Source organism: Struthio camelus, chromosome 8 (assembly GCF_040807025.1).
Source record: "Struthio camelus isolate bStrCam1 chromosome 8, bStrCam1.hap1, whole genome shotgun sequence".
In the NCBI taxonomy this organism is placed as follows: Eukaryota; Metazoa; Chordata; class Aves; order Struthioniformes; family Struthionidae; genus Struthio; species Struthio camelus.
The window spans coordinates 8,632,337-8,655,373 of NC_090949.1; the positions used below are offsets into that span (position 1 = coordinate 8,632,337).

General features: G+C 41.8%; 1 protein-coding gene across 23 annotated transcripts in view; it reads left to right on the forward strand.

Annotated features, from left to right (window-relative positions):
- The window catches only part of PRRC2C (proline rich coiled-coil 2C), a 75,314-nt gene extending 52,497 nt beyond the window's left edge, over window positions 1-22,817 (forward strand). For 5 of the 23 annotated variants that reach the window (XM_068951910.1, XM_068951907.1, XM_068951909.1 and 2 more), the window contains 13 exons: window positions 1,491-1,580; window positions 3,315-3,416; window positions 7,605-7,818; window positions 8,379-8,582; window positions 9,265-9,377; window positions 10,006-10,142; window positions 12,513-12,747; window positions 13,186-13,308; window positions 14,719-14,937; window positions 16,773-16,876; window positions 17,513-17,639; window positions 18,393-18,629; window positions 20,909-22,817. In XM_068951910.1, the coding sequence (XP_068808011.1) occupies window positions 1,491-1,580; window positions 3,315-3,416; window positions 7,605-7,818; window positions 8,379-8,582; window positions 9,265-9,377; window positions 10,006-10,142; window positions 12,513-12,747; window positions 13,186-13,308; window positions 14,719-14,937; window positions 16,773-16,876; window positions 17,513-17,639; window positions 18,393-18,629; window positions 20,909-21,172 (2,169 nt within the window). In that variant the 3' untranslated portion in view covers window positions 21,173-22,817. The remainder of the gene's footprint in view (window positions 1-1,490; window positions 1,581-3,314; window positions 3,417-7,604; window positions 7,819-8,378; window positions 8,583-9,264; window positions 9,378-10,005; window positions 10,143-12,512; window positions 12,748-13,185; window positions 13,309-14,718; window positions 14,938-16,772; window positions 16,877-17,512; window positions 17,640-18,392; window positions 18,630-20,908) is intronic. The other 18 variants (XM_068951918.1, XM_068951925.1, XM_068951913.1 and 15 more) reach the window with 13 other exon arrangements.
- Window positions 22,818-23,037: the final 220 nt, after the last annotated feature.

Genomic DNA, 23,037 nt, shown 5'->3' on the forward strand with positions numbered 1-23,037 from the left:
AAAGACTAATTGGAGAAACAGGGTTTTCCACTGTTTTCCTCATAGATACAAAAATCGACATGTGCGTTGTCCTCCCCCACCCACTGCTGCCTTTCCCCCAGTTACAGTTCAGTTCGTTGTTCTGGTCTTTTACCAAAATAGGGTCATCCTTTTAGGATCATTCTTTATGTACTGGTTAGTGTCTTGAGGTTTTAATTACTGTTCTAGGAGACATCACCATAGGCTTGAGGAGTACGTTGAGTGTGCACTTTCTCATAGCTTATCGTCATATTGGTTAGATGCAGCTAAACAAGCGTAACAGTGCTTTCGAAGGCACAAAACAGATTATGTGTTGGCAGGCACAGGCAGTTATCAGCAGTTCTGCTGCTAGGCTTATCCGTCAATTCCTTCTTGGGGTTAGGTTCTGTTATTCTTAACAGGGCCCATTTTGGGTTTCAAAGTAGAACTTAAAGCGTGTAAAACTTAAGCAGTGCGTGCCAATGAATGCACCTTGGAGTCACACCACTTATCTAAGGAAACTTTTGAGTCAAGTTCTGCTCATGCCTGACCGCCTGTCTGGAGCACACTCGGGAGTGTGCATCTAGTGATGAGAACTTGAAAAAAGCAAAACACAGCTTCAGAGCAGTACCGATGCCTTTTTTTTCCGTGTTTGTTGTAGGTCACTCTTTAGAAATCTGGCAGTGTCATCAGTGAGATGAACTTTCATCATGCAGTTTATACCTACAGCTGCAATTTTCACTGGTTACAACAAAGGCAATGAAACTGGACCTTGTACATGGAAAATATTAAGGTCCGCTTGACTGTGACAGCAAACGCGCTTCAAGGAAGGCCTCTGAGTAAACTGGAAACTTCGTCCTTTTCCTTCTTTGAAATCGCTGCCTAGTGCAGAAGTCAGGAAGCCGACTCTACCATCCAGCGAAAGCGTCTTGTGACTTTTAGAGGAGGCGGATAAATGAAAGAAAATCATTCAGTCAAATGGCTTCCGTCCCCTTTTTCTTTTATTTAATCTCAAGGGCCTCTCTTGTCAAAGGTTTACCCAAGAAATGTCTGTGCTTATTTAAAACTATAAAAAGCTTTCACCTGACGTGTTTTGCTTTTTCAACCAAGTAGGCTAAAATTGCCTACAGGTAGCTAAAGCATCTTGGGTGACAAATGGTAATTACTTATGCCACCACAATTCAGAGACTAGTGCCCAGGCATTGCATCTCCCGATGTTCTTGCTTTAAGACTGTATTTTGAAGATAATATATTTTCAGTGACACTCCTTCCCAGGTGTACGTTGTGAGGCCGTGAGGCAAACTAATATTCAAGTTCTTCTGGCTTCAGCAGCAAGGATTGCTGGACATGCCCTCTGAGGAAAAAGCTTTTGGATGAAATCCTGACCTTCTGTTGCTTGGTGAACTCCTGTAGAAAGGCTGACTTCCACCCAAGAAACTTGAAATCTAATTTAGATAAGGGAGATATTTTAATGGAATTATTTTTCTTCGCAGGAGTCTGTAACAGACTACACTACACCTTCTTCTCATCCTAACACAGTGGCTACTAGCAGTACAAAAATGGAGGAGACTTTGGTGACGAACGTAAGTCTATTGCAGTCATCGTCTTGACTTTGAAGACAAGAAAATATTGTCACGCTTCTTTAGACCACCAGATACTGCCTTCAGCAAACAAGTCACTAGGGTTTCCCTGTACGTTAATTAGCTGTGTGTTACCCAGTAATCTTGCTCTGAAGGACACTTGGTTCAGTTAGTATCTGTTCCTGCGCTCTTCAGATATTTTGTCTTTAAAAAAACATGTTGAGCTAAGGAGCATAAGAAGTGGAAAAAGTGTTTCTCAGGGCAGTTCTAAAGAGCAAAAATTGCCATAATAGGAGAATACGCTCTCAGCAGCGGTTGGGACTTGAACCTGGTACCAGTAGCAAAGATCTGTAAGTGAGTTTGAAGAAAGGCTTTTAAAAACAAAGCAGTTCTGAACTATACTCTGATATCACAGCAATTGCATGTAAAGGGAGCAGCCTGATGTTTTTTGGAAGCAGACAGGAAGATATCGGTTGTTCAACTATGTTCAGTATCCAGAGCAAACAGTCCTGGCTCTGTGTTTGTGTGCGTGTGTGCTGTGGTGACTGAGAGGACCGGCTGGGTTGCAGCTGGTAGCAGAGGCAAGTCGGTATTGAGCTTGCTGGGATATTAGGTTGGGAACTTGGATCTTGTGATTTCGTTGTTTGAGTAGTGGAAATATAATTAGCTTTTGTAGTTCAGCGGTTTGTTGATGGGGGAGGGAAGAAATATTCAGTAGGATCTCAAATTTTTATAAACAGGTCTTGCGAATTCAACGCGAGAAATACATTTCAGCTTATTTTAGCATCCTTCAATGCAGTTTTGAAGCAATGTTGGTGGACCTTATTGTTCAGCTGGATTTTCTGATGGGGTTGTGTTTTGAGCTGTTGTGGTTAGTCCAGAAGACTGAATTCTTTGGTGTTGATGATCTTGGAGCATGCTCCCTTGTGGCATGCTGGAGTCGGATTTACAGCACAGGAAATAGGGGCTTCTAGCCACAAATGATCTGTGCTGTCACCTGCTTCAAAGCTTCAGTATCTGTATCTTTTGGATTAGCCTTATCTCATCGTGTGGAACTCATTAACTGTGCCCTTGAAGGGAGAAAGAAATGATGAGAAGTAGCAGACTGGCCACTGCAGTGTTCTCTGATGCATTTCATGAGAATTTCTGGGAGATCCATCATTAGTGTTTTCTTGGGCAAAGATAGGAGTAGCATTTTGTCAAGTTTGTTTTCTTAAGTTTGGCATTTTTCATCTTAATTGAAAGAGAAAATCACTTAATTCAGTTGTCAGTTGGCAAATTCATTTTGGTTTTGTGGTCTTGTGACTTTGAAGGATTACAGCTTCCTCTTTTCAGAAACTGTGTCTCGGAGCTCAAGAAGTCGCCAAACCCCACGTACCGTATTGGTACAAAAGGGACCAAACTTGGCTTGAGGAGAATTTTTGCATATCAGTAAACTAAAATGGTATTTTAAAATAAATCCCAAAGTACAAAATGGTATTTGCTTGTGCGGAAGACTTTGACGCTTTGGAACATTAGTCTTCAGCCTCTTTTAAAGAGGGTTTAGGAGCATCTCAGCGCCTGCTGGACGGCCTTTCCCCATCTACCAAATTTTCATCTTACTTTATCAGAAATCTCCCTGCCAAATGCTCAAGCCTTGAAGAAATTATAGCTCATTTAATACCGCTTGAGCTTTGCTTTTCTGGGGCTTTTGTAGTAGACATAGTTAGAATGTGATGTGTGTTGCCTGCCTTTCAGGTGCCCCTGCCCCACACCCTTCCCCTCCCTAGGAGGGAGACTCTACAACAGAGCTCCAGCCTAACTCCAGTTTCTCCCGCTACGGTCGACCTCACCCTCAAGGTATGTACCACATCCCTCTAAGGGTCGTTTTCTTGCATGCAGGGGAAAAAGTTAATGGAGAACTTGCTGGTGAAACCTTTTTTAGAGCCTTCCTTTGTTTCCTCTGCTGAACTGCTTTTGCATATAAACGGATGGCTGAAACAAAAGACTATATCAGAGGATGCATTTAAATTACAAATCTCTAACCCCATTTTGCATTAACACTTGGCATCAACCAATCTTGGCTCCCACTACCCTGAAAAAGAATCCTAGCATTGTAACATCATACCATAGTGCTCGTGACAAACCATCAGAGTTTGACCGATTTTTTGTTTGTTTGTTTGTTTTTTCCAAGTGTATGGCATAAAGTTGCTTACTTTGGTATTTTAAGGCTGTAAAGATCTGCTTAGTAAACCAGGCTTGAATGTCTTAGCTGTGAGTTTTTGATGTAGCGATGATGCGATTTTTAGTTGGATGACTACAGTTTTAGACGATGACAGTTAGGTGGTGTGTATTGGTGTTTCCGAAGGGTAGTTCATTGGCTAGTCAGAGCAGGCTTTGTTGCGTGGCAAGCGTTCTGTTCCCTGTGCTCCAGTGTAGAGCAAGCACGTAGAAGATTTTGAATGGCATTTACCCGTTTTGATGGGTGTTGGGGTTGTGCGCGTTGTATAACTCACTAACATAGTTTGATCTCTTGGCTACTGTGTCTTTAGAAGTTTGTGGTCTATTTCAGTCTCCTAGGTCTGCTTGGTGATTGTGACTGTAGGTGACTGAATTAGTAGAAATATTGCTGCTGCTTCAAGTATTAAGGGAGAATGATGTTTGAACTCAGTTTCACTGAAAGGGGGAAGGGGAATGAAACCAGGGTTTGGATGCACAACTAACAGACTTGGGAGGAATTTACTTGTCAATCCCAGTGAGATTTTTGTCTCACTGGCAGGGTTTGACAGTTGCTGGTTCGTGTTCTCTGTGGACTATAGTTATTAGTGATCTCTTGTTGAACCTTTTGCTTTTTCTTTTCTTAACACTTTTCCTGAAAGAATGTAACACCACTTGAAAACAGTAGGCATCTGGGCCAGCAGAATGGGGAGAGGGCTGGAGAGGGACAAGTAATTTAACCAAGTAACTGGTTTTCTGTTGCGTTCTTGTGCTTATATGTTTATCCGTAATCTGACTTTCTGGCGTCTGAAAGCATTTTTGTGGCATAGCAGCCTTTGTTTAATAGCTGGATATCTGATTAACACATAACACAGGTAGGAATATTACTACGGCATGATACTTCAAAGAACGTGACAATGCTCGGTTACAAAGCAGACGGCAGTGTTCGTTTGTGTATTTCATCCTGCATTTTCTTGTTCTGTGGTTTTTGGGGTCAGAGATTTGATTAGTTTCTCAGCGGATGATAGATCTTGGATATGCGATAACAACGTATGTCAAAGATCCGTGTTTTGAGGCTACCTTGAAGTATTCCGATTGCAATCTGAATAGAAGGGTGTTTGGAAACAGCTTTATCTTAATTGCGTTCTCTACTCCAGCCGTTGGAACTCTGCCTCCTTTTGGCGAACACAAGGCAGCACGCTTGTTTTGAAGCACACGCTGAGACTGTCGCTTTCACAACGGGCGTTCTGGCCCAAACAGAGGGAGAGCTGCTCTTTCTCTCATCCTGCTCAATATAATCATTGCTTTTAAAAGATACTTTTGGAGCAGCCACAAGCAAAGCATCACCTTCTCTCCTCTTAGAATAAAATTTCCAGGCTGTGCCTCCAGCAAGGATTAACCCCTCCCATTTTCTTTCTTCCGTCCCCTGTCGCAGAAAGCTGTCTGTAAAAAGACTTGGAAGGATTATTGGCCGAGTTTTGGACTAAACTGCTTTCACTGCTCGCCATCATTCTGCTAGTGTGTAAAGAGCTCAGCTTGTTGAGACACCTGTTTTCCTTGCAGTGACTTCTCTAAAGAGCTAAGGCTGATGTCCTCTAACGACTTAGTTGGCTGGGCTATTACTAACTAAGGAATTGGGCAAACAAGTCCAAATCCATCTTCAACTGAGCTGCCTGGCCCGTTTCTGCGTTCCAAGATTGAATCTGAAGTTCCTGTGTAGACACCTTGAACCATTTGGAAAGGATTCTGACACCTTTGGACTTTTTTCTGATCGTTTGGTTAAGCTTTGGCTTTCTTTAGGGTATTTACGTGGCTATTTGTCTGCAGTTAACTTTTGCAGAATAAGAACTGGACCATTAATGTAGCCAGGCGGCACCAGTGGATCAGCACTGAAGAGAAGCCTCAAAGAAATATCCAGCCCATGCTCTCATCTTCCCATAACTAGAAGAGCAGCCAAATCATACCGCCTTCCCCAGCTTCACTTAAGAGAGCTTCTTACTCCTTGATATCTGGCGTGTAGGAGGTGCCACATGGGTGCTCCTAGATTAAGTCTCCTCTGCATCCCCTCTTCCGGATTTAAGAAATGGGAGATTTTTAAGGAGCTCTCTAAAAGCAAAGCTCAGGACTGTTACATGCCCTTCATAGCAGATTGGTACAGATATGGGATGACCTGAAATCTTGATAGCGTTTAGGTTTGAAAGACAAAATTCAGTATGTAAACTCTAGCTTTTGTTACCGCTAGTTTCTCCAGAACATGAGGCTCAATGAATATGGTAGAAGCTTCTGTACCTCCTCCATTCAGATGTTCGCAGGTGGTACTTCACTTTTTTTTTAATCCCAGTGCAGTGCAAAATTGTTACGTGTTCAGAAAGGAGCCTGTGGTCTTAGCTGTAGTCCACCTTAAGCACAGTCCTTTCCAGCAGATTTATTATCAGTCTTGAAGTTTGCCCTATTATCTCTGAGAGCTGAAACCAGTTTGGAACAACATGTTATGGAGGGGAAACTGAGCATGAGTGCATGATTGCTAGAGAGGGTGGTCTTGAAAACAGAAATAGCTAGATGTTTTATCTCAGACTGATCAAATCTGTAACAAAGTTTTCCACCTTCCCCTTTATTCTCTTAAGGGCTACAGAGCTTTAGCTACTTTGCACTTAAAGCAAAAACACTGATTTATCTGTTGCCTACTTTTTTGTACGTTGCTTTGCTTTTTTATCACTTCTGAACCATCAAGAACAAATAACCTGCTTTGGTCTGTACAGCCTGTGCGTAACTTGCGTAAAACTTGCGTTTTAAAGTGTGCCTTGAATAAGCTACAAGTCCCAGTTAGGGCACTCTGTTGATCCTGGCAGCTAGGTCAAATGTATTGGTGAAAATGTACTTACCTTTCTACAAATACCATTAAAGAAAGTGAGAAGTTTACATCTGCCAGATGAAAGATTTCAGCCTTAACAGCATCCAGCTCTGCTGGCAAAATCTTTCCATTGAAAATGGCAGTAGCTGAGGGTTGGCTGTAGAGAAGTCCATGTACCATATTTGAGCGTTTGAATTGGGGAGTGTAATTTAAACATTAATATTTCCTTTTCAGTAGCCCCTCAACAGTGTCTCAGTTCAAAGCTGTGGCATTACAAGCCGAAGGTAGTAGTAATCAGCTTGATATTGGCTGCAGCAAAACAATAATTCTTCCCTCTACTGGTGGAACAGAGAACTATGTATAAAAATCTTTTAACTGAAGCTTGTCTTGCTGTGCAAGATGTAAACTCATAGAAATAAAGGAGCATGGAATGTCTTTAGCATTAATATAAAGCAGTATGCCCAGGTCACGTCAGCTCACGATCGCTTCCCGAATGGCAGTCGCTTCGGAAATTGAACTCGACCTACTCTGGTGCTTACTGAATTATGCTTTAGATATCGTTTTCAAGTGACCAGAAAAAAATGACTCACCAAGAAAGTAAGGTGTTACTTCATTTAAATGGCTTAATAACTTTGCAGTGAAGGACTTGATGGAAATGCTTAGAGGATTTTTTACCTTTCTTTTGCCCTATGCCTTTTGCTCTCTGTGTCAAACAAAAACAAGCCAAGTTAGTGTGAGCAAATTCTCTTTTGAGTATTGAATGTTAAGATGAACTATGCACGTGTGCAGTTGGAATAGATAAGAAGCTCCAACATCAGGCTGTATGCTTTTGCATGAAGAGTTGCACGATTTTGGTGGCTTAAGAGGCTCGCATGAAGCCTGAATAGCCTTTTCAACTAAAAAGAATTGTTAAAATAGGAAGACTACCTGACTAGGTGAAACTTCCTAATAGATAAGGAAATGTGTTTTCTTTTAAATAGATGGAGTCTGCCCGCAAAGCGTGGGAGAATTCCCCAACCATGGGGGAGAAGAGTTCACCAGTGACCTCAGCAGCATCTCCCATTGCTGGTGGCAACAGCAGCAGCAGTAGCAGCAGCAGCGCTGGGCCGAGCAGTGGTACTTACAGCTCTTTCTCTAGTGCATCAATGCCTCCTATTCCCGTAGCCTCAGTTACACCGACAACTTCACTATCAGGTACGGGATGTCAAGATTGTTTTGGTTTCCTATTGTATTGTTCCTTGATTAAGTTGTGCGTGAGTTTGGATTCCTTTTGGATGTATGTTCAGTGCAAAGCTAACAGGTGTTTTGTGTAAGTATTAAATGTCCGATCTGAACAGTGGCTTCCCAAATCCTTCTGTGATTAAATTTTTGCACCTTGGAATACTAGAATGTGTGACCAAACCCCAGCTGAAGTGCTTGACAAAGGCCTTTCTTTGGCATAGCCAGGTTGCCCCGTGAGAGGCACAACCACCACAGAGTGTGCTGATTTACAGGATAACTAACCAAAGTGTCTAATTCTGTATCTTTTTTATACTCCTGTACTTCAGAAATGTTAAGGTACTTTCTGTACTGAACTTAAGAGTTGTTCTCCCTGTCCATCTTACAGTAATAGTAACAGCTGCAGTAGGTTTCAGTATCCTTTGCCAGTGATGAATGTGCTTGCATAACTGTCCCAAAACCTTGACCACTAAAAGATGAAGCTCTGGAATATCTTTAGCTGTTTTATGATACACAGCTTGCTGTTTTCCTTTTAGGAGCTGGAACGTACACAACCTCCTCATTGAGTACGAAGACCACAAGCACCTCAGACCCACCTAATATATGTAAAGTGAAACCACAGCAGTTGCAGACAAGCAGCCTTGCTTCTGCTGGTCACTTTTCCCAGCTGAGCTGCATGCCATCTCTCATTGCCCAGCAACAGCAAAGTCCCCAGGTCTATGTGTCTCAATCTGCAGCAGGTAATAGTATTTGTGGCTGAGAAGCCACGTCTCTGTACTTTCCTTTAGAGTTCTGAAGTTGGAGAATTGAATTCAGTTCTGGTTTTATCTGCAGCGAAGGCAGAACGATGGAGAGCGTTTTGTAAGCAGATACTCACTAGCTGGGTCTTATTCTAATCGTGTGAAATTCTATCAGTAAGTGTGAAGATAGTGCTATGTTGTCAGCTTTTTACTGAAACAAAATAAGTCTGTATTTCGTGCTATACTATCAGATGCAGAATTTTAAATTCCTGTTTAAGACCAAGAATGACTTCAGTCTTGACTTATTTCTTAAAGAGCTGCAATAGTTTAGTGTGGCATTTTTATTTAAGGAAAGCCCTCCATGAATTTGTTTAAATTACACGACGGTATAGCATGTTCTTTCCTTTCCTTCATCCAAACCCCTGTTTTGGGCAGAATCTAAGAATTGAATGGGATTGATAATGGATATGCAAGATGGGGAGATGCTGGGAGTGAACTTGGTGGAAAGACACCAAGGCTGATGAGTCATGTTGCTCTCCAGTTCTTGGTTTCTTTCCCTGGTCTACCTACTGAGAAGTACTGACAGTGGCTGTATCTCTTAACTCTTGATGTAAAACCTGTCTAGCAGGGTGATGTTTGGTAGTCAGGTACTAACTGAATTGCTCTTTCTGAGGTACTGCAGCTCAAATCCCTGCATTCTATATGGATACCAGTCACCTTTTCAACACCCAGCATGCACGCTTGGCACCACCTTCTTTGGCACAACAGCAAGGCTTTCAACCAGGGCTTTCTCAGGTATTTAGAAGTAATTTTTTTCCTTCTACCGTATTGTCTTTAAAGTTCTACTTCTTAGCTCCACCCTCCCCGATCTCCCTAGCTAAGTACTGTGCAAAAATGAAGTCGTGCCCGTCCTTGCCATTTCATTCTGATGCATGTTGGCAGTGTTTGTCTACTGTTCCTGTGAACAAAAGCATTTGTTGTAAAAGTTGAGAGAAAAAGCTTGCCCTCGCAAATATGCTTTAAGTAGAAGGACGTATTCACGTGAGGTGTACGTACATATGGCCGTATTACTGCAGGCTTACTCAATTTCTGTAGTACAAGTGTATGAAGTTGTATGCAGTCTTGTGCAGCAGTTTTGTACACAAATCTAAACAGTTAATCCAGTTTCTGCTGGTTGATTGCAGGGGAGGTGTGAAAATACACAACGAGTAAGTAACTTTCTGAATAGGAGCAGTAACTTTCTGAATAGGAGCAGTATCGGCTGTCCGTGTAGCCTTGGGATTTTACCTTGTTTGTGGTTTTTTTGTTATATGTACAACAAAACCTGGCCCATGTTTGGGGCATGTCAATTTTCCTTTAACAAATTTGAATAGCTGTGACTCTTGTTCTTACTCCTTGGATATTTAATGTTTTCTTCATGCAGCCTGCTTCAGTTCAGCAGATCCCCATCCCCATCTACGCACCTCTGCAAGGACAGCATCAAGCTCAGCTGAGTTTAGGAGCAGCACCAGCTGTTTCACAAGCCCAAGAGTTGTTCAACTCTTCCTTACAACCATATAGGTAAGCAGCAAATGTGAATTTGTTTGCTTTTTGAGCGACAGAATTTGCAGAACCTGCTTCCCTACAGACTCTTGTTCTGTATTCAATAGCAACTTCATCTTCCTGTCTTTCCCAAGATCTTTCTCTCATCTATTTGTCCCTTTAGAAAGGGGCTAGTTGAGACCTCTCTGTATGCTGATTCTGGCTAGCTTGTATATGCAGTTGTAGTTGTGAAATGACGGCCCCAAATTCAGAGAGTTGAACACGGTACAAGTTCATAGTATTTGTATCTTGAGGATACAAAATCTTGGGCTTTAAAAGCTGAAAATAACATCAATCTGTCATACTAAGAAAATAGAAGGCGGCACCTGTCTCCCAGAATTCAGTATTTTATATTCATTATTTTCTATTCAAACCGACAGTGGAGTCTCCTAACATTTTAAAGTCCTAGTTTGAACTGCATAGGTTCATGGAGTGGTAGAAACTTAATTTCAGATGAATAGGGGATAGAGTGGCACATTTATTTTAAATGCTTTTTGTTTGCTAGAAAAGATAGTAGCAAGAGCGTTCTCTCTCAGATTCCACTGGCAGCCAGACAGGTATCTATTGCAAGTCTTTCCAGCGCTTCCTTTCAGGTCTTATCAAAATTCATTCGCAGTGGTACTAATGCTGACACACAAGTTTGTTGGTTTCACTTGATGTGACAGTTTCTTTGCAGGTGTCATTACAGGCTCTTGCGTGTGCTGTAGAAAAACTTGCTGCTGCAGTGTAGAAGGCTGAAGCCACATAAGGTGGACTTAGCAGAGAAGGTTCAGTTGCCTATGGGAGTTGCCTGAATCTCTCAACCCAGAAGTCAGTTTTCCTGTCTGTCCTGAGCACTCTAAATGCCTCTTGTACTGAGTGAATAGGTTTCTCCAGGTGCAGCGGAGTGTTCTGCATATCCGGCTTTACAGTTCGTCAGATCGATGCGCGTTACGTAGCTATGATGTTTTCGGCCTGGTGGTACAGTCATTTGGCTGGTTGTCTGTTTAGAAATGTTGGAACGGGTTAACTTTGTGCTTGGCTAACTTTATATTGCAGCATATACTGCCCCTTGTTCCGTAGCTGACAAATTCTGTAATAAACAGTTGGCTCGTTACAGATGCACACAATCACTCTGGCATGTGGTCCAGATTAAATAAATGCTTCTGGCTGATCTGATAATGAGCAAATCCAGTATTATTTGGGTTGTGCTATTTAAGAGTATGAATACCTTTCCCACATCATAAAAGATGCAGAGGAAGATAAGCTTTCAGATGTAGAGGCTACTGGTTTCAGTAAATTTAAAAAAAAAAAAAAAGTGAAAATATTACTTAGGATTTCATTGTCTGCGTTAAAGACAGTCTTCTGTATACATTCTGGAAAAGTTAAATTACAATTTAACTTTTAAATTTAAGTATTTAATTTAAGGAAGTACCTTGTACCTTCTAGAAAGGTAATTTTAAGAAGGTACAGAATGGAGTTAAACCAGGTGTTTGGTCAGACAAGCACATGGCCCCTCTGCATAACAGATTATCCGAGCCAGAGCTATGCTTGTACGTGGTCAACCAAGTACTCAGTGAAAAATGTGTTTACATCAAAAATGCTCTTCTCTGAGCTGAAGAGCTTAGAGAGGGCAGATATTTAGAAACTCTGATCAGAAGGTGGCCATTCAGTTGACTCTTAATGCACATGTTTGGTTAAATATTTCCTGGTGGACTAAAACAACTTCTTTTGTAGTACTTTGCTGTACTGATTTTGGTCTTTTTTTTTTTTTTTTTTTTTTTTTTAACAAACTGCGACTTCCTCGTGCTGCTGATAAGGCAGGCGGATGTCTAGTTAAAACTGGAGGGTTTGGTGTCTCTCAATGGTCTGATTTTGAAGCCAGAACATTAATTTTAAAAGTACAAATTTTAGCATCCGGTGATTTAATCTGCAAGTATTATGGGTCAGAATGCAGAAATCTTTGAAGTTAAGAGAACAAAACAGTTTATTCCCTGGTTAAGTGGGACTACAGACCTGGTTCTTCCACGCTACCTGACCTTGTAGCATAGAAACTAACTGGAAGCCTCCATATGTTATAATTCAGTTGGAATTGTGCAAAAATTATTTAACATGCACTTCTAAGTAGGTTTGTGTACTTTTATGATTGAAATGAAAAGCTTAGTCATTATTCTCACAGGGTTTAGTAGCGCCTGTTATTTTGCTGCACGCAGAGCAAGTGGAAAAATCTAGCCTTTTCAGATGAAAATGTGGCCGACAGAGGCAAGAGTTCTAGTTCTGTTTAAAGAGTATAACCTACGTTCATAACTTCTGGTGGCTCGTTGTTGAACTCTGTGTCCATTCTTATAAACATGCATCCATCTCTTGCAGATCCCAGCAAGCTTTTATGCAAAGTGGTTTGTCTCAGCCATCACCAGTAGTTCTGTCTGGTACAGCCTTACACAACTTCCCAGCTGTGCAACACCAGGAGCTTGCTAAGGCACAGTCAAGCCTGGCATTTCAACAGACTTCTAATACGCAACCTATTCCTATCTTATATGAACATCAACTTAGTCAAGCTTCAGGACTGGGAGGCTCTCAGCTTATTGATACACACATTCTCCAGGTAGGAAATATTCTGAAATGCAAGACTTCTACAATGGCTTGATACAGATAATGCAATAAAAAATTAGGTATCGCTTAGCTTAAGATGAGTCTGCCTCTGCAATATTACGTGATAGTCAAGGTGGCAGGGAACTTAAGGTACTTGAGACAGATGGTTCTTTTAATTTCATACAGGTGCATTTGAGTAATCTCTGGATTGAGGATTGTTCCCCCAACTACTTTACAGGAATCCTTGTGCATTTATCACTAGTTTGATTTCTGTTACTGTAGGTAATAAAGGGACATTCTACTACTTGCAAAGGAAAGCTAAAATCTTCAGGTTTTTATCTTTCTGTGCTACATTTTCTGCTGTACTGATTGGAGTACAGAGCAATGTGCCATGCCATCTCAGAACTATTCTTATTCTTCTTAATGTAATGGTATCTTTCTCACTTCCTAGGCCAGAGCTACGCTCACCCAGGCTTCAAATTTGTATTCTGGGCAAGTTCAGCAGCCTGGCCAGAGCAATTTCTACAACACTGCACAGTCTCCCAGTGCTCTCCAGCAGGTAAACTATGGCATGGTAAATTTCCTAAATTGTATTCTTCTTAAAATCACGTTGTTGTTGATGATGATGATGATTTTTATAGTTTGGTGTAGGGAGTTGAGACAATCTTTAATTCTTCTAAAGTGCAAGAATTGCAAACTGATTGCAAAAAGAGCTATGGGAGCAGCGCTGAAAAACCGAGTCACTGAAAAACTGAATGGTCTACAAGTTCATGTTGATTGCTCTCTGGCAAACTTTTCTTAAATGATTCACTTTCTAGTGACAGGTAAAGATTTAGTCAGCACAGTAATGTTGCTAATTGGATCGGACATACGCTGCCTTTATGGGAGCAGGTCTCAGTTAGTGACAGTGGGGAGGTAGCCAGGCAAACTCCAGATGCTTAATGCAGCCTAATTGTAAACACTAAGTTGTGTTGAGGCGAAACCTCATCTGCCATGTGTGTCGGTGAGATCGAAAAGAACCCAGTTGGCTATGTGCAAGCGTTCTGGCATATTTGCAGCATGCTTTGTAACAGCTTCCATCTTCTAGTTCAAATTTCATGGGTTTTCTTTTTGTTTGGTGTTTGTGTTTTTTGTTCTTTTGTTTAAGCAGCTTGTTAAATGTTCAAAATGGGCTGTTTTATTGTACTAGACTGCTTCTTAGACGTGAAAAGTGGCCAAGACAGGAATCTAGAAAAGAGTCTAAAAACTGAGTTTCGTTTAAGGCCCCTCTAGAAGGATTAGTTTAATGTGTTCAAGCTTGACTGTCTCTATACTTCTAATCTATCTTATGCTTAAGAGCAGAGCCTTGGTTAGCCTTTCATATCTCGAGAATAGCACATCATCTGATCACCCTCAGAGTATAATTTTGAAGATTTTGAATTGATGGTCAGACTAGGAAATGCACGAACTCTTGCAGATCAGGTCACTGCGGTGGTATTTTCACATCTTTATCACTACCATTCTGCAGTGTTTTCAGCCCACAGCGTTCCCCGTTAATGCAAATGAGACAGCCAGTTCTGTTTTAAGTCCAGAAATGATGGCTACTGGCACTCCTGGAAAGTAAAATCTAATTTTAGTCCCAAGCAGTGCCATTGTGATGACTGCGATTATTTGAGATTTTTTAAAAATGGCCATCTTACTCTGCTTTTATTTCCTAAATTGAATTAAATTTACTGCTTTCAACTTGAAATCATGCTGGATGATGTTGCATTTCACTAGTATGTAACTTTGTTTCTGAAAAGTAAGGACCAAATGCTATTAGAACTGATTATAAAGACTTACTGAGCAGTGAATTCAGTTATCATTTGCTTTAATCTCAATGGGCAAATGTATGAACTCATTAAGCCATTTACCCTGAGTATAGCTGTTACCGTAGAGCTAGTAAAGTTAAATAGTGGCCTTTGTGTATATGTTGCTGGTGATTCTGTACTTTTTTTTTTTCTAGGTGACCGTACCTTTACCAGGATCGCAACTGTCTTTGCCCAACTTTGGATCTACGCCCCAGCCGCTTATTGCCCTACCCCAGTCTTTACAGCCACCGCTACAGCACACACCACCACAAGCGCAGGCTCAAAATCTAAGTAGACCTGCACAAGTAACCCAGCCCTTCAGAGGATTAATCCCAGCAGGAACACAACACAGCATGATTGCTGCAACTGGGAAGGTAACGATATGCATGAATCTATAGTACGAAAATTCGTATGAAGCGTTGGCTCTTCCTTGTTTTATAGAATGGCTTGCCATGCTGCTGCTGACTCCTGCATGCAAAAACCTGCTTTGACCTTAAAAGGTAGGGACAAGAAGGTAGAAGAGCCAGTGAAGAGTAGTCCCTGAGTGACTGGGTTTGTACGCTTTGTGAAAGTTTAGCAGAGTTTAGTTTATGGGTGACTTGCTACTAGTCCTTTTGCGCTGTAGGCATATTTAGTTTGCTAATGACTTGGTAGACCAGAATTAGAGTATTTCTCATAGGAAGCTGTGCAGAAAATAGTGCAGGAGCCATTGAAAGAGCAGCAGACAAACGGCACGTGTTTCTGATTCTGATTGTACACGTTTGTCACTGTCTGTTTCTGGTCTGATGTCAGAGTAACGATGAAGGAACCTTCTCCTTTGCTATCTGGAGCTGCTGTGGCGATTGCTATTGAGGGGATGTGTGAAGCTGGCTTCCAGTCGCAAGGTCTCTTGTCTTAGATGGAATCAGAGAGTTACAGGAACTTGAGGTTTTAAGATAGTGTGTTCTGCACAGCTTACTTGCAGCATACCTTCAGAAAAGCAATGCCACTAATACAGGTCACGAACATTTAAGCTTTTTATCAAGCATGGCAAGGCCTTTCCCTGGAATAGGGAATAATCTAGCTCTGGAGCTGCACCTGAGGTCCTTGCAGCTTGTGACCTGGATTTTAGGGGCCTCTTGAGCATAAAATGACCCTACTCTCCCAGTGGTTTATAGGTGTGATAAAAATCTCTAGAGAGTGAATTTGATGTCTTGGGCAGTAATGGCAGCCAGAATTCTAGACTGAAGCTTATCTCTAAGCATAGTTGAGGCAGACTTAGCAACAATTTCATCCTGTCACCTACCAAACAAAGTGTGCAGTGGTTTTTGCCCCATGCAGTCTGATAGCTTAGAAAGATTTGACCAAGGGATTTTCACCCTCGTAACTTTTACGAGCCCATCTGCCAATCAGCAGTGTGTTTCTTGCTACCGTTGTCATTGGAAAATGGCCTTTTTAGTCAGTCATCTCAAAAAGAAATGAGGAAGATGGGCATCCTAACGGTGCGTTTTTCCTTTGGGGTGGTTTTGCCTCCCTACGTTTAAGGACTCTATCATGTTCCTGCTAAGGATAGTCAACTTAGAACAGCAACTCACTTTTATGACTGCATATGGGAAGATATTGTTCCAGTGACCTAATTTACTCTATTCCATGTGTTTTTGTCAACTCTAGATTGAACTCTTGACTGTACTTGCAAGAGAACGTGAGAGATTCATTGCTCCATTTAGAGCAAGGGAGACTTTTTGTATGAGTGACAGCTCCATTTCTGCTGTGCACTTTTGTTTAATTAGAATTGGCTTATTTTTATGGCACTCTTCACGTCTGTGTGTTTCAGGAGTGTACCTGAATTTTGGTGTGCCAAGTGCTGTTGCTGGCCAGTATGGTATCTGAGATAGATGTGGAAATGTTACCCTAAAGTACTTTTTTTTTTTTTTAAGGCCAAAAACTTGGAATGAGTCATGATCTTTCTGAATAATAAAAAGAGATTCAAGTTAGAAATCCAGTACCGTAACTGGAAGTAAGTGCCACAGTGCAGGAAATTTGTGCGCAGGAGTGCCTGCTGCTGGGTTGGCCTAATCATAAGCAGCTGTTTTGCAAATTTTTCACCTCCACTTAAAGTGACTTTTTTAATTGAGGAAAGTCTGAGACAAGCTAACAGTACAGGCTACCTAGTAAATGTAACTTTTATTTGCTCTAATAGAAATACCATTTCAATTGCTGTGTTTTCCAGATATCGGAAATGGACCTGAAGGCCTTTGGAAGTGGCATTGATGTTAAACCTGGAACACCGCCAGTTACTGGTAGAAGTACTACTCCAACTTCCAGTCCCTTCCGGTAAAAATCTTTTAAGGCTCTTAAATCCTTGAAATCAGATCTCAAAAATGTTGTAACTAGTTATGCACAAGCAGCCAATTCTGAAAGGTATGAGGTTAGGGTCTAGTGTAAATACCTTAAGCTTAATCTTAGCTCAAAAGCAGTGTTGCAGTTAGGTCATCAGTTCTGCTACACTTGGCCAGAAGCATATAGCTCTGAAATAATAAAACGGTAGTAATCTTTGAATTGAACGGAATTGAACAATTCTCCTAAAAAATGACCTGGGATTGTACTAGGAAAGCACAAAAGTGACAGGAGATACGTACTTGGGGGGTGAAACTGTAGAATGTTCCTTTTCCATGAAGGTGATCTTAACTGTCAGCACCCAACTAAAAGCACTCAAGCTTTACACTTCAGAGAGCAGTAGTTGTGGCAACAACTCTATTGGAGAACTAATATTCAGTGCATAATCTACAAGCTTCTCAAAAGTGCCATGATGCAGACAATAGATCCAGGAGAATGTGATGTCCGTTCCTCTCTAAAGAGGTTTTGTAGCTCAGTGTTGAATTTCTAGCTAAGATGTAACGAAAGACGAAACGTCCTTTGAATAAGAGCAGTGTGGTGATTCTAACTGATGGGTTTTTTTTTTTTCCTTAGGGCCAGTTCTACAAGTCCTAACAATCAGTCTAATAAAATGAACAGCATTGTCTACCAGAAGCAGTTTCAGTCAGCAGCTGCCGCAGTGAGAATGACACAGCCGTTTCCTGCACAGTTTGCACCCCAGGTAGGCAACTGGTGGCTTCCTACCAATCTGTATTTCTGTATAAACCTGATGACTCTGCAACTTGTCCGTGGTTCTGCTCTTTTTCTTATGGGGAGATAAAAAGTGAGTAATATTAGTTGTGAACAATGCAGAACAGACAGTTCTGTTGGTTTCCCCACACAGCTGCAACACACCTCATTCCTGCATAAATAAGTCATTTGATTGGGTGGGAGGAGAAGCTTAGTGTCTCAGAAGGGTCCCAGTGCGTATTTCAAATGTTTCAACGTGAAGCAGATTTGTAGTCGTTTTCTTGAGATGCAGCTCTGAGGTCTTAGTGAAGTAGTTTAGGTTGGAAGGGATCTCTTAAGGTCATACAGCCCAGCCTTACTGCTCAAGGGCTGATTGCAAAGGATTTGATTTGCTTCTAGTGTTCCAGAATTGATTTTTTTTTTTTTTTTTTTTTAATTGCAACCAGCAGAAGCTACCTAAACTACATAGCAGTAGTGACTCCTCCACTACATTGCATGGGTCTCTTCCCTTTCCACATGTTGTTAAGTTGTCAGTACTACTTTTAGGCACAGCAGCACTACAGGGCTTTTTTTTTCCCTGGAGTTCAAGCATGGCCTCTCTCAAAACATAAAAGCCTGTTTTCTTGACATCAGTTTGATAGCAGAGCAGGCCATTCTTCCCCCTTTAAGATAATGCCAACATGCAGTCTAGTTGGCAGTTTTCTTATTGCTAAATGTCTCTTTTTGTTGTTTTTCCCCCACTTAGATCCTCTCTCAGCCTAACCTGATCCCTTCATTGATAAGAGCCCCATATACTAACACCTTCCCAGCACCTGTTCAGAGGCTGCCAGTAGTACTGCATAGTCAGATGCCACCTCAGATGACCACAGGCCTTATGAGCCACCCTCGTTTACTGCATGTGGCCAGGGGTCCTTGTGGATCAGTATCTGGAATCAGAGGCAATCAGGCCCAGGCTGCGATGAAGGCTGAACAACACGTGAAGGTTAGTACTTGAACAGCTGTGCTGTTAACACCAGTTCAGTCTCAACAGCTTGTAGGGCAAGAATGTGTCTGCGAATCATGTCTTGAAATGCCTCTGCCCCCAAAACCTGGAGCTGGGCCTTTAACAGCTGAACACAGACATCCTCTAAGCCCTATTTCTTAATAAGAACTTGGGACTAAAAAATTGGTAGGGAGCTTCCTTTAAGTGATCTTATGGTCAGCAGTTGTGAAGCAGTCACTGCTGTTGAAGGCAGTCTTGACAACTAGGTTTCAACAGCCTGGGTCTTTGGATGAGAGAGAGAGAGAGAGCATATGAACCTGACTGTTAGCTGTCATTGCGCACCTCCCTCCCCTGACTCTGAGCAGCAGTACAAACCCGCACCTTCCAGCCAGCCTCCCTCCTCTGTTATTCTGACGATTCACTTCCTGATAGTTTGAAACGCCTGTGATACTTCTCTGTTAGATGGCTGTAACATGGTATTTTCCGCAGAAGAGATGGCTGCATTTCAGTAGCTGATGTCACTCGTGTAACTTGTTAAAGCACTTTGGGACCCTTCAGGATGAAGCAAGCTCTTCTTACCGAGGCAGGGACTGCAGTATGGGGAGTCTGTGTGGGGACACGTTGTACAGCTCATCTGCCTGTTTTCTGTATGGGTTAAGATTGTACTAAGGAGCTCCTTCATGTACTGTCTTTTGCCATAAAGCATGTGTTGAGATGTAAAAGCAAGAGTATGTCTTTCCTGGTGATAAACATGCTTGGTTACAGCAGAATGGCTTACCCCCTTAAATTCTAGATATATGGTCCTTTTAGTTTCCTACCACCAGTTTATGCTAGCTGTAGCATCTAACAGGTGATGCGTAGTGTCATCTTGAGTCTGTATTAGCCAGTCATAGCAAACAGAAACGTGGAGTCCTGGTTTCCTGAATCTCCCTGCAAGTGGTGTTCAGAAGAATGAGTTATTCTGTCGTCCTTGTTCCTTGTAATCAAATCATCCAGCTTTTTAAAAGCCTTAACCTCAGGGGTTGTCTGAAATACACACAAAGGATTTCAGGTGTCCATGTGACTACAGTACACTCAGACTGGTTTTGTAGTCTTGCGCATCAGACTTTACAGGGTGTTTGTGGTTTTGATTTTTTTTTTAACTGTTGCTGATGGAATTACTTGGAGCCACTACACAGTAGTGAAGCCAAGAGCTTTTTTGCCAGACTTTTACTGCTTTTCCCATTTTCTCTAAAATAGATAAAATATTTATAGAGAGGTACATGGAGAGTTAGTTTGTATGCGTAACATCCTTTTTAATTTAAAAAAGGCATTTTCCTGCACTGGGCCTGATAGTGCTAATTGCAGAAGATTAGACTCTTAAAGCAGCACTTGCTGTTTTGCCTGTATCTGGGCACGAAAGCGAGGTGCTTGGTCTGAAGTGCCTGGTCTGCAGAGCGCTTCGCTGACAAAGGAAAGGTTTAAAAAAAAAAAAAAAAAAACCTCTAATATAAACATGTAACTGCAAGGGCTGAATTTCACAGGCACAAGTCAAGGTTACCAGCAGGATGCAGAAGAGAGCTTTGAGGCAGGCCAGGCAGTAGTTTGTGCTTCGTGGAATGAGTGTCTCTTTTGAATGGGGAACAGATAATAAGGCTTCAGCTACATAGCACGACCTCGAATCAGATTCACTTGCATTGGCATTGCAGACTGAGACCTGTGTCCAGGGCAACAGAGAGAAACTTGAGTGCTTAGACTAGGTTTGGCTGTTCTCGTACAGCCCCTGCGCTCAAGAAGTCCAGGACGCATGGCAGCAGAAGTGCTGGCGACAGCCGTGCTGTAGCACGGCCCTCCCGCTGACAGTGCCAGCGCAGCTGGGGTGGTGTCAGGGATCAGGCAGTGCTTAGAGGTGTGTGACCTGCTCGCGTCTCACCCTTACTGTAGACTCAGTTTGAACCCACTGTGGGCAGTGTTCATATTTTGTGAAGTTCCATAAGAATAGTTTGCAGATGTACATGGCATAAAAAGATGTAATATACAGCTTGAAGCTGTCCTTGATCCTCCCCTGAAGCAGAGATTATAAAGAGCGAGGGAAGCCTAGGCATGATGTTAAACTACTACTTTTGAACCAAGCGCCCAGATGCGGTGGCATCTGGGAAGCGACTGGAGACACGCTGCTTTTCTAGGAAAGTCTGGTCCCTGTGGTCAGTCCTTTCCCTTTCATCTAGGAGTTACTCTTGTGAAGTCGATTTTCTTCCTGAACCCTCTCTTCAGTAAACGTATTTTCTCCCTTTCTTAAGGCAAAGCAGAGAGCAGAGGTACTTCAGTCCACCCAGAGATTCTTTTCTGAGCAGCAGCAGCAGCAGAGCAAACCGATAGGAGGCAAAGCGCAAAAAGTGGATGAGAACGGCAGCAAACCCTCCGAGGCGATTGCTGACTCCTCAGGAGTCTGCCAGGACAAAACAGAGGAAAAACCTGCCCCTGCACCTGCTGCAGCAACAAAACCTGTTAGAACTGGACCAATCAAACCTCAGGCAATCAAAACAGAAGAGACAAAATCTTAGAGGCTGTGTTTCCTTGGAGGTGGGGGAAGAGGGGAGAGTGGGTGAGGTGATAGCAGCGTGAACCTGTAGCCCAAAGGATAAGACGGTAGTCTTCTCTCCCTGCAGGGCTCTAAACAGCGTGAAGGGGCATAGAAGCTATCAGCAGTTATGGATGTGAACTGTTGCGTATCCAGCTGAGCTTCTAGGCTCTTTGAGCTTGTATCTTCTCCAACAGCATGAGAGCTGCTTTTGGTAGTGTGTGCGCACATGTGTGCGCATGTATTGGCTTACACACCTGTATGCTACCCAAACTGAAAATTCAGAAATAGCACAGCGGGGAAGAAGGCGGTTGGGGAGGCATGTTTCCTGGCTGGCAAGAGTAATCCTCCTTATTCAGGCTCTGTTCTTCAGCTGCTATTTATCTTTTTATAAACCCACGTGTATGAGAATATGCAGATCTGAAGACAGTGCGGGGCCAGGTAAAGTGCGTTAAGTTTTTAGTGACTTAAGAAGCTGCTGTCTTGTAACAAACAGGGGAATTCATATAGTTGGCAAAATTGCCTCTACCACGTGACATCTAACCTAATATAACACAAAGAGTAACCTTGATGTTGTTGAATTTCCCTCTGAAGGCAGCGCTTGCTGGCTGCTGCTTCTTGGATGATGATATACTGTATTTAGATCACAATATGAAAATGCTATTTGGCCACCTGTGTTTTTTACATCCACTCCCCCTCAGTTGTTCACCTCTGGAGTTGAAAGGTTAAACGCATCAATAGTCAAATTTGTTCTGTTCACCTCTGTCCAGCTATCTTTTTATGAAGCAAGTGATCTTTAAACGGTTTCCAGCTTATGTCTGTATAGAGCAACGAGCACTTAGAACTGTGCCACTAGAATAAAAGAAACCTTATCAGATTAAAGAGAATTTTATCTAAAAGGTGCATTCTTTATATCAGAGCTGCGTCGCACCACCTCCTGGCCCACAGTGTGCTGGAAAGTAGAATCAAGTCAAATAATGCCTTTTTAATTGTATCCTCTAGTATTATAGCTGTAGGACAGTACTGTATGATACTTCTGTGAATGTAAGATATCCTGTACCTGCTTATGATATGTAGTAGTGACTGTGCTATACTGGAGCTGTTTTTAATAATGTTATTCTAGAGGTTTTTTCCAGACAATGATTGAAAAGCTAATAAAAAGCACCAGGTACCACATCAGTAGCAGAATTTGCTGTTTTTTTCTGGGATATCTTTTTTTTTTCTTTTTTTTTCTTTTTTTTTCTTTTTTTTTTTTTTTTTTTTTTTACATTTTTGGAAGGAAGAGTGAGTTGAAAGTCTAATGTGTATAATTTTGTTCAAATGACTGCAGAAGCTGGAAAGGCTGTTGCTGCTATTGATGCCTAGTGAATCGCTATTGGTTATCTTTTTATATAAATATATATATAATTTGAATTTTTGGAAACTTTAGCTGTGATGTCAACTTTTGGAAAAAAGTATCCCACTTGTAGTGTGAGTTGGCATTGTACAGAAATTAACAGCCATATTGGTCTAGAAATGTTAAACTTAATTTTTTCCATTTGTACAGGGGTAACGCACTGTATTAAATATGTAAGGTCTTATTTACATGGGTTTGATTACAGAAACTAATAAAGTATTCTCTAAATAAAGTATCCTGGTAATCTCATGATTAGCTAAACGCTACAGGATGCAAGCAGTTCACCTGAATATCATGTGCCAAGTGAAGAGTATGTGTTACAACTTGGGACAAGAGACTTGTAAAGGAAAACAGTTTGTGAAACAGCTTGTTTTTGTTTCTCCCTGCACTCACTGTTCTTGATCCCATTCTCCAGTGAAGGTCCCGTGGCACGTGGCTTCCCTCCAGCTCTG